The following is an 11,422-nucleotide window of genomic DNA, read 5'->3' on the forward strand; positions in this document are numbered from 1 at the left end:
AATTTTAAATTCTATATATTAAATTTTAAATTATAAATTTTAAATCTTAAATTCTAAATCTTAAATTATAAACATTAAATCCTAAATTCTATTCCCTAAATTAAATTTACTTAATTTCACTTTTAAATATTCTTTTTATTTGAGTTTTAGATTTTTTATTATGTTTGGTTTTAGATGTTTTTCTAAAATGTTTAATTATTAGTTAAAAAGAGTTAATTGGCTCCCAATATTTTTTAGGAAAAGTATAGGTAAATAATGAAAATACTAAACAATGTGAACAATAAATATATCGAATGTTCAATTCACTAGGTATGTAGATAGTTATCCTAATTTTAAGATTTAGGTGGGTATTTTCATAGTGTAGTGTATTTTATTTTATTAGGTCAATTTTAAAGTCCATTGTTCACAAAATCATTGTCTACCTAATAAAATTCTATTTTTTATTATTTTATCATTAAAAGAAGTATAAGCACGTGAGTAAAAATACTATCAAATAGTAGTAAACAAATGTGTATAATTCTTGTATCTATAAGATAGACACAGTATTTTTATTGGAATAATTCTTTGTCACTTTTCACAAGAGTTGTTTAGCTCGCTTATAACTGCATTTAACCATTTGTTGGTCATATATTATTATTTGAAAATTTTACAAATATTCCCAGCTTGGTTTAAATGTTGTTCTATTAGTTGGTTAAATCTTTTAGATCAGTATTGCATAGAAGGTACCTTAGCTTTAAGGTAGAGATAAGCTCAAAATAATTTTTTAAATTCGCCGTATGTACCGAAATAATTTTTAAGATTTTAATTCCAATAATTATATTTTTGAAATTGACAAAAATATATACTAGTCATTCAGTCTCTTTTCATTAAGTGACTCATTATACCGTTGGAAATAAATGTGATATATTTTTGCCTATTTTAAAATTGGTGGAAACTCATGTGCAGTCAACTTCACGTAAAGTTGATAATTGAGAACCGTTAGATGATTTGACTGATTTAACTAAATTTTCATCTAACAGTTTTCGACTATCAACTTCACGTAAAATCGACTGCATCTCAGTTTTCATCTTTAAAATTTTGCAGATTATTTTAACACATGTTGGTTGTAGGTTTGGGACAATTATCAACTCCATATGGTGTGGAACAAGGTGGCTGGGCATATTCCTCAACCTTACTCATAGGGCTTGGAATCATGTGCACTTACACTTCCCACATCCTCGGCAAATGCCTTCGCAGATACCCAACGAAGCTAAGAAGCTACGCGGATATCGGCGGCCAAGCGTTCGGATCGAAAGGAAGGATACTAGTCTCTACCTTCATATACATGGAGATTTTCATGGCTCTCATCTCCTACACTATTTCGCTACACGACAATTTGATAACTGTTTTTTTAGGAACTACTTTGAAACTTAACCTGGCGAAGTTGTCAACTTCGCAACTACTAACTATTGTGGCTGTGTTCATTGCTCTCCCTACAATGTGGATAAGAGACCTTTCTTCCATTTCGTTTCTTTCCACCCTTGGGATTCTCATGTCCGTCGTCATTTTCGTGTCGTTGGCGGCTGCCGCCGTTTTTGGAGGTGTTCTGACTAATCATAGCATACCGGTTTTTCAGATGCATAATATTCCTTCAATTTCTGGGCTTTTTCTTTTCAGCTATGGAGGACACATTGTTTTCCCTAATATATATAAAGCTATGAAAGACCCTTCAAAGTTTACCAAGGTACATAAGTTATTAGCTTAAACAAGTTTTTGTTATTGTAAAATAGCTTTTTTTAATTTTATGGTCTTTATAGAAACTTTTCTTGGTCTTAGTTTTTCCAAAATTTAATATTATTTGTTTTGCTCCATATTATTATTATCATTATTATTATTAAATACTAAGTGTTTGTTTGGGCGTCATTAATTCTCTTGATAAAAAAAAGATCTTTTTTTAGTTTTTAGTGTCTTTGGCAAATTTCTAATAGTAAAAGTAAAAGTACTAAAAAAATAAAAAAAAATATCTTTTTTGAGAAGCTGTAATTTTACATCTTTTTTTAAAAGATCTTTTTTCTTTAAAAAAAAAGATGTTTTTCATGTAATAAATAAACAAAAAAGTACGTTATATTGTTATACCCAAACATAATTAATAGATAAAAAAAAATTTTTGCATGAGATACCAAAACATAAAATTATTTTTATTTTTTCATAAACTCTTTAAAAAAAAAATAACTCAAAAAAAATATTTTCTTAGAAACTCACCCAAACAAACCGTAACATGAATATCTTATCACATCGTTATTTTAAGAATTTGAAACAAACTAATAATATACAGATATGTTATGATCACTATTCTTTTACAAAATTTGGGTTGCAATAACTATTTTTCTGTCACTTTTTTTTTATTGACATGTAAACTCTTAGTAAAAAACACATTTTAGTTTGTCATTAAAATCACATGCAACACTAATTTTTCAAATTGATTTTTTTATGTTGAGAACTAATTATTGTTCCATATTTTTTTCATTTGGGAAAATTTCAGGTATCCATTGTGAGCTTCACAATTGTGACAGCACTATATATGATTATTGGGTTCCTAGGTGCAAAAATGTTTGGGCCTAATGTTAACTCTCAATTCACTCTAAGCATGCCACCAAAGCAAATCATTACAAAGATTGCTCTATGGGCTACAGTGTTAACCCCCATGACCAAATATGCACTTGAATTTGCACCTTTTGCAATTCACTTAGAGCATAGGCTTCCAAGTTCAATGAGTGGAAGGACAAAAATGGTAATTAGGGGTTGTGCTGGTTCAATCTTCCTTTTGATCATTCTTGCACTTGCTCTTTCAGTCCCATATTTTGAGCATGTACTTAGCCTCACTGGATCTCTAGTTAGTGCAGCAGTTTGTTTGATTTTGCCATCTTCTTTCTATCTCAAGATCTTTTGGGGTCAAATTGCAAAGCCCCTTTTGCTCCTAAACTTTTTCCTCATCATATTAGGGTTCTTTCTTGGGGTGATGGGTACTATTTCCTCATCAAGATCATTGGTGGAGAGTTTTCAAGCACATCATTCTAGTTGAAGGAAGGACATTATGAAACTATATAAGATGTCTTGTTTCTGTTTTCATTTTCAGTGTTTTTGTTTTAAGGATCTTTTGACGAAAGAAAAGGTCAAAATAAAATTAATAGATTCTCATTTTCTTGTTTTATTTTATGTTTTTGTAAGTCTTATCTATTATTACTGTGCATGAGTTTAATTACTACTAAATATATATAACTCGATTACAGTTATCCAGTATTAGCCAAAGAAAAAAGATTATAAAAGCGATTTTTGTAGTAGCGACGAACAAAATGAGAGCAATCTAAACCGTAAAAACGTAGTTGTGAGAGAGCTATATAATCATCGTGCTACTAGGCGAAGCGAAAATCGTGATATTGTGAAAATTTGATAGACTCATTCTTAGCAAACCCCATTCCATTTGATAAATTGGCTAACCAATTGTAAATTACAGTTGTGATAGGAATTAGGTGGTAGCTAGCCTAAAAGGATAAAAATTTGAAATCCATGGAAAATTACTTATCCAAATAAACTTCTTATTCACTTCAATGCTTTCTTTATGACATCCTTTCCTTCTAGATTACTTCTCTATGCTCATGAGGGATTATTCCCACTTAAACATCTAAATCACTTCCATATCTAAAAATGTCTTTCCATAAAAATTGTGTTGAAGATTAATTATATTTAATGAGTATTTGACGAGTATAAAAGACTGAGATTAGAAATTCATAAGTTATAAAGTTCAAATTTGTTGTAGATAATTTTAAATTAGAATTTAACACTCTTCAAAGTTTAGTAAAAGTGTCACAATTCAAAACAATAATCAAGAGTTCAATCTCGGGTCATTCTCCCTTGAAATTACAATCGAGTGCATTATCATTGACTATGAGAGATTGAATGTTTGCTTATAGTTAACAAAAATATAAATAGCAAAAAAGTAAAAGCAGAATAAAAAAACTAAATGGCAAGGAGCTTAAAAAAAAAAAAAAAAAAAAGAATCAAGGCAATTAGTTAGAGGAGAAAAAAGTAAATTCAAGTTATGAAAGATCTTGGCAATGGTTGAAGGTTACTAATTACTATCCTTGTCACTAACCACAACATGATAATTATAAAGAGCAAACCCAATTCATCAACCTCTACAAATTGAGAAAAGTCAATTAGGCTTAATTAACCATAATTCACAAGTTCTAACCAACTTACTAATTGAATTAGTAAAAGATTAGCGTTAATAAAAACAAGATTAATTAACATCTCTAAATTATCAATCAACTTAGACATTAATGACTCAAGTTCACCCAAGTTTCCAACCCAAGTGAAGAATACAAAATCTACTCCATAACTAATGTAAATATTTTATCAAACACTTTGTATGCATAAAAATAAAACATCATAAATGGCAAGAATAATGAAAACTACAACTACTTAATTCAAGAAAGTAATAACATCAACTCAAACAAGCAACAAAGAAGTATAAAACATCACATTCATTCATGAAAAATAAAAATTCAACAAGAATTCATAAACTAAATAGCAAACTAGAGGAAGTAACAAGAAATCCTAAGACACTAGAGTAGCAAAACAAGAAATTATAAACTAAGAACTACAATTAAACAAACTAAAACCTAAAAATAAGAGAGAAATTCATAAGAAACTCTTGAATTCTGGGGAGAAGTTGGAGTTTTTCTCTCTAGAATTCAAGGTTCTAAAACCCTAAAAAAAAAGAAAAATGAGTGTATGTGTATGTGTGTGAATCCCCTCATGGCTTGCTTCAAGTATATATGGATTCAAAGTGGCCTGAGATGCGCCAAAAAGGCTCTCGAATCGCGAGTCACGTGCTAATTTAAGTGAGTCACGCGTTGAATATAGTGCGTACGCATGCATGGTGCGTACGCATCACTGCAACTTTGCCAATTCTTTATTTCTTCATGAAATTTTTACTTTTGCATTTTTTTCTTCCATCTTTCCAAGTCATTCTTACCTCCTAGACCTTAAACAACTTAAACAAACATATCAAAGCATCGAATAGAATAAAAAGTGAAATTAATTTGATAATTCTAAAAGCCTAAAAAGCATGTTTCAATCAATTAAATATAATTAGGAGAAAATTCATAAAAGCATGCATTTTTAAGGAATAAGTGCGAGTTAAGTTGATAAATTCTACTCTTTTCAATCCAAAAATCATCATAAAATATAGATTTATCAATCTCCAACATTATTTTCTCATCATTGAAAGGTTAAAGGCCTTTAAATGTGTGAATCCTAGCCCTCCATGATAATTGAGCTTGGAGAAAATATCTTAGTAGTCCTCGTGTATCTTTTTTCTCCTCAATCTTTTCCCTACCAATATCTAGATATAAGGCTTTATGATGGATTAACTACTTGTTTGGGAATTTTATAAACCTATATAATGGAAAGTGACGAAAGATGTGTATTTTTGTTGTTGACATTCAATGATTACAAGTGTGTTTATATAGGATAAAATTCTCCACTGTACAAATAAGAAAATCTATACAATATCTACCAAATCTAGAAATGATTATAAAAGAGATTCTTTTTCAATGACTTACTTATTTGATCAATACTGGTGTAATGTTTAACATGCCCCCATAAGCTGGAAGTTGGAATATGTTTAATAATCCCATCTTGAATACATTAAAGTTAAATGGTTGGGTGACAATGGCTTAGTGAATATATCATCCAACTGCCTAGAAGAAGAAAACAGAAGAAGCTTCATTAACCCAGCATATGTTTTCTAGCATACTACATGATAGTCTACTTCCAAATTTTTGGTAAGCTCATGAAAGATGGGGTTCGCAACAATGTGTAAAGCACTTGTATTGTCATAGTATAAAACAAGAAGATGATCACATGAAATGTTAAGCACTTTCAAAAGATTAAGAAGCAATTGAAGTTCACAAGTTGTCTCCCCAATTAGAATCACTAAAAGTGAAAAGGCAAATTGGAGAATGTTTGGGAAAAAACCATTTACCCAGGTTACTCTTCAAGTACCAAACGACTCTCATTGCAGCACGATGATGATTCAGAGTTGGTTTGGCCATGAACTGACTGGGTTATTATATGGCATGAGCGATGTCATGGTGAGTTGCAAAAAGATAAAGGAGTCGGCCAATGAGTCGACAGGAAACAAAAACATCAGCAAACAGAGGACTATCATCTTCATATAGTCTCATGGAACTATCCATAGCGACAGAGGATGGTTTGAAACCCAATAAGCTATAATCATGTAGTAAATCCAAACAATACTTACAGTGGCACAAAGATATCCCCTCTATGAATTAGCAACATCAATTCCTAAAAAATATTTCAAAGGACCTAATTCTTTGATCCGAAAATGATGATAAAAATTCCATTTAATTGAAGCAATTTTAGAAAGTGAATTACCAGTTAAAACAATATCATCCATATATACCAATAAAATAAAAAATTAAGAACCCACAGATTTGACAAAGAAGCTATAATGAGAATTGTTCTGCTGATATCCACAAGAAATTAGTAGCACACATATTTTATCACACTATAAACGACTTGATTATTTGAGCCCATTGATAGATTTCAACTATTTGAACATTGATTAGGACCAGAAGAGGAAATACCAAAGGATAAAGACATATATACCTCTTCAAATAAATCATTGTATAAGAACACATTGTTTACATCTAATTGCTAGATTGGCTATCTCAGTATAGATGCTAAAGCAAGAACAACACAGACGGTAGTAGGATTCATAACCAAGGATTCTATACACCCATTGCCACAAGTCGAGCCTTGTAGCATTTGATAGAACCACCGAGCCTTTGTTTGATTATGTACACCCATTTGTTATCTCACTTGATCTTGTAAACATATTTGTTACTAGTGGCTTTCCGACCTACTAGAAGTGCAAAAAGTTCCTGAGTATGGTTACTATGTAATGCCTCGATTTCTTCCTACATTGCTGTCATCCACATAGAAGCATTTGGATTGCGCATAGACTCCACAAAAGTTATTGGATCTCATTATTTGGTTAGAACAAAATATACATCGTGGCTTTCCTAAGATAATCTGAGTGTGATGATGGTATTTCTTTGTCGAGTGGATCAACGAACTTCTTATCATTAGCTTATTCTAGTTCTTATCTTCTGTGCTCTAGTTCTTCTTCAAAAAAAAATCACCTTATGTGTATTTCTTATCTGTTTGAACAATAGTTATCTCATTAAAAGTGCTGTCATTTTCTTGTCTCCTTGCAATTCATTTTTCTGCAAATATCACATCTATGTGGAAAACTACCTCGCTAACAATAGAATCTCACACGCGATACCCTTCAACTCCGTCAACATAACCCAAGAATGTATATTTCCTATACTTCGGGTCTAGTTTTGTTCTCTCTTAGGAATTGTACATTACATACGTAGGATAACCAAATATATGTAAAGAAAAATAATTAGGTGGTTTACATTACCACATCTCTATTGGTATCTTCAACCCATTTGTAGTTGTCACAAGTGGTTTTAACAGTTTCTATCCAAAATAACTTGGCTAAACTTGAAGTTTGCAACATAGCACATGTTCTTTCTAGAATAGTTCTATTCATCTGTTCTACTACACCATTTTATTGAGGTGTATGTGAAGTGTTACTGGATACTTATTTATTTCCAAAATGTTAGCATCTACGTATTCTCCTCCATTATTCAACTTCAAACACTTTATCTTCTTTTTAGATTCAAGTTCTAACTTTGCTTTGAATTTCTTTATTATCGCCAACACATCTTACTTCTTCTTGATCGAGTACACTCACAACTTCCTAGAATAATCATCAATAAATGATAAAGATATTTTCCTCCTTTTAAGGACATCTATGGTGATTCCCATACATCTAATAAATTAATTCTAATATGTACTTGCTCCGAGCAGTCGATCTACCAAACATCAATCTGTGTTGCTTGCTTGTAACACAGTGCTCACAAAACTATAAGTTTACTTATTTGACCTCGAGAATGAGATTTCATTCCACAAGAATCTTTAAAACACATTCTAACATGTAGCCCAATTTGTGATGACATGTCATTGTCATTTCTTCTTAGATTGCTGAAGCAACTAATGCCTCTGCCTCTTGCAAAGCATCTCCCATAAGCATGTATGAAGTTGCCACAATCTTTTTTGCTTTTATTACTAAAGAGAACCTTTAACAAATTCTTCTTCAAAATTGTTTACTATAGGAGAAACCTACTCAAAATAACACTTATATTTTTTACTATGGATGACTTGATGAAAAATGAATTGAGAAAATTCAATTTATAGATGAGCCTCTATTACGTAAACTATCCGTAACATGAGGTAATTAATTCTGCTCTTACTAATAGCAAGGAGAATTTTTTTTCTTTTTCTATTTTTTTCATAAAATTAGCTTTACTAAATTTAAAATCTCTCACTTAAAGCTAATTTTGGTAAATTTTTAAATCCATCTTGTTCATGTATCTGATAGATCATAGCAGGCTATATACCATTCAAACTTATTAGTGTTGATTAGCTTTGTTATGGCATCTGCTAGATTATCTTTACCGTGAATTTTCTGTATATCTACACTCCTTTCTTTTACTACTTCCCAAACAAAGTGATATTGTACTCTAATATTTTTGTTCTCAAATGAAAGGCTGGATTCCATGCAATATACAAGGCACTCTAACTGTCACAATACATGAAAATCTTCTACTATTTGTGCCCCCGAGTTCCTCCATTAACCTTTCAATCCAAATGGCTTCTTTGCCTACTTGAGTAACTGCCATATATTCAAATTATGTAATAGAGAAAGTTATAACAGTGTATAACTTAGATAGCCAGCTCACAATTCTTTTTGCAAGTGTGAACACATAGCCAATAGTAAATTTTTATTTGTCAAGATCACCTGCAAAGTCTGAATCAACATATCTATTGACAATAAGATCTAATCCTCCAAAACATATTGCAACATTCGAGATCCGTATATCTTAGGATCCTTTTAATACCATTTCAATGCCCTTTAGCCAAATCTATCATAAATCGACTGACCACTGCAAGTGCTTGATCAATATCCTGCCTCGTAAAAATCATGGCATATGTAGGGCTTCACATTGCTGAGGCACACGATACTCGAGAGATTTACATCCTCTCTGCTTCACTACTAGGGCAAACACATAAAGATAGTTTAAAATTGATAGAAAGTGGAGTTGAAATTGACTTACATTCTTTCACGTTGAAGCGCTACAAGATCTTCCTTAAATAATTCTTTTGAGATAGTCAAATCTTCCTATCTTTTCTATCTCGGTGAACTTGCATCCCTAAAGTCTTGTTTGCTGGTCCCAAGTCCTTCATATCAAACTCCCTAACCAATTATGCCTTCAATTCTTGGATTTGATCTTTGTTATTAGGGCGTACCACCAACATGTTATACACATACAGTAGAAAAATGATGATAACATTGACAATGAATTCCAATCCTCCAAAACACAATACAACATTCGAGGTCCCTTTGATGTATCTTAAGATCCTCTTAAAAACATTTCAATACTCTTTACCCGGATCTACCATAAATCGACTTACCACTGTAACTGCTTAAGTAACACACACACACACACACACACACACACATGATATACACTGTTACACACACATGGCTATCTAAGTTATACACTGTTACACACACATGATCATGTTTTTCTTTGTTGAATGGGTCGATGAACTCCTATGTCATTAGCCTCTGCTTCTTGTTCTTCGTGTTCTGGTTCTGTTTCAGAAAAAATTACTTTCTCTGCATTTCTCATCTATTTGAACAGTAGCTTTTTTTTAATAGTACTGTCATTTTCTTGTTCTCTTTGTAATTTATCTTTTGCAAATATTACATCTCTGCTGATAACTACCTTGCAGGAAGTGGAATCATACAGACGATACCCCTTAACTCTGTCAGCATAACCCAAGAATACATATTTTGTAGACTTTGGGTCCAGCTTTGTTCTTTTTTGGGAATCGTGCATCACGTACAGAGGACAACCAAATATATGTAAAGAAGAATAATTAAGTGGCTTACCTTTCCATATCTCCATTGGTGTCTTCAATACAATTGCAGTTGATTGTGACCGATTTTTAACATAATAGCCAGTTTTAACAGCTTTTGCCCAAAAAGACTTGGTTAAACATGTAGTTTGCAATATAACTCGTTCTCTTTCTAGAAGAGTCATACTCATTTGCTCTGCTATACCATTTTGCCGAGGCGTATATGCAACTATGAATTGTCATTAAATACCTACTTGCTTACAAAATGTTAGAAAATCATCAGCGACATATTCTCCTCCATTATCTGTCCTAAAACACTTGATCTTCTTTTCAGATTCAAGTTTCAACTTTTCTTTGAACTCTTTAAACATTGCAAGAACGTCTAACTTCTTCTTGATCGGGTGCACCCGTATCCTCATAAAGTAATCATTAATAAAGGATACAAGATATTTTGCTCCTCTGAGGAAATCTCCGATGACTTCCATACATCCGAATGAATCAACTCCAATATGTGCTTGCTTCAAGTAGTTGATCTACCAAATGTTAATCTATGTTGCTTGCTTGTAACGCAGTGCTTACAAAATGGTAAGTTTACCGATTTGTGCTCGGGAATGAGATTATGTTCCATAAGAATCTTCAAGCGTCATTCTGACATGTGGCCCAATTTGATATGCCATGTCATTGTCATTTCTTCTTGGCTTACTGCAGTAACAGATGCCTCTGTCTCTTGCAAAGTGTCTTCCAGAAGCATGTATAGATTTGCTGCAATCCTTTCTACTTTTATTACCACAAGAGTACCTTTAATAATTTTCAAAATCCCACATTCAATATGGGTCTTGTAACCATGTTCATCCAATCGCCTAATCGACAACAAATTCTTCTTCAAGCCTTTCACGTGTCTTACCCCTTGAAGTGAATGAATAGAGCCGTCAAACATTTTTATTTTGACAATACCTATTCCAAAAATTTTTAAGATATAATCATTTCCCATGAACACAGATCCTTCCATGACTTGTTCATATGTACAAAAACAATCACGATGAGGAGTCATGTGCCAAGTTGCTCCTAAATCAACAATTTAAGCATCAGTGAGTTGTTTGCTGCCTTTAGAACCACTTGTTGCTTCACCATACAACATTTCTCCATCATCAGATGTACTCGCAACACATTCTTGAGAACTTGATCCTTCTGGAACCTTCTCTGTACTCTTTTTATTCCGACAATCTTTCTTGAAGTGTCATCTCTTGCCACAATTATAGTATTTGAATTGCTTCTTTCCTTGTGACTTTGGTCTACTTTGGCTCTCACTGGAACCACGCTCCATTGATCTCCCTCTCGTTATGAACAACGCCTCTTA

At 32.2% G+C, this 11,422-nt stretch overlaps 1 protein-coding gene across 1 annotated transcript; it reads left to right on the forward strand.

Annotated features, from left to right (window-relative positions):
- Window positions 1,071-3,190, forward strand: LOC107635804 (vacuolar amino acid transporter 1). Its single transcript, XM_016339368.2, has 2 exons — window positions 1,071-1,723; window positions 2,522-3,190. Exons 1-2 carry the CDS (start codon window positions 1,097-1,099, stop codon window positions 3,059-3,061), a joined length of 1,167 nt encoding a protein of 388 aa, XP_016194854.1. The 5' UTR covers window positions 1,071-1,096; the 3' UTR covers window positions 3,062-3,190.

This window comes from Arachis ipaensis, chromosome B04 (assembly GCF_000816755.2).
Source record: "Arachis ipaensis cultivar K30076 chromosome B04, Araip1.1, whole genome shotgun sequence".
Taxonomy (NCBI): Eukaryota; Viridiplantae; Streptophyta; class Magnoliopsida; order Fabales; family Fabaceae; genus Arachis; species Arachis ipaensis.

Coding starts and splice junctions, on each gene's coding strand:
- LOC107635804 (XM_016339368.2), top strand. CDS start 1,097: ATGTTGGTTGTAGGTTTGGGACAATTATCAACTCCATATGGTGTGGAA. Junction 1,724..2,521: donor ACCCTTCAAAGTTTACCAAG/GTACATAAGTTA, acceptor GGAAAATTTCAG/GTATCCATTGTGAGCTTCAC.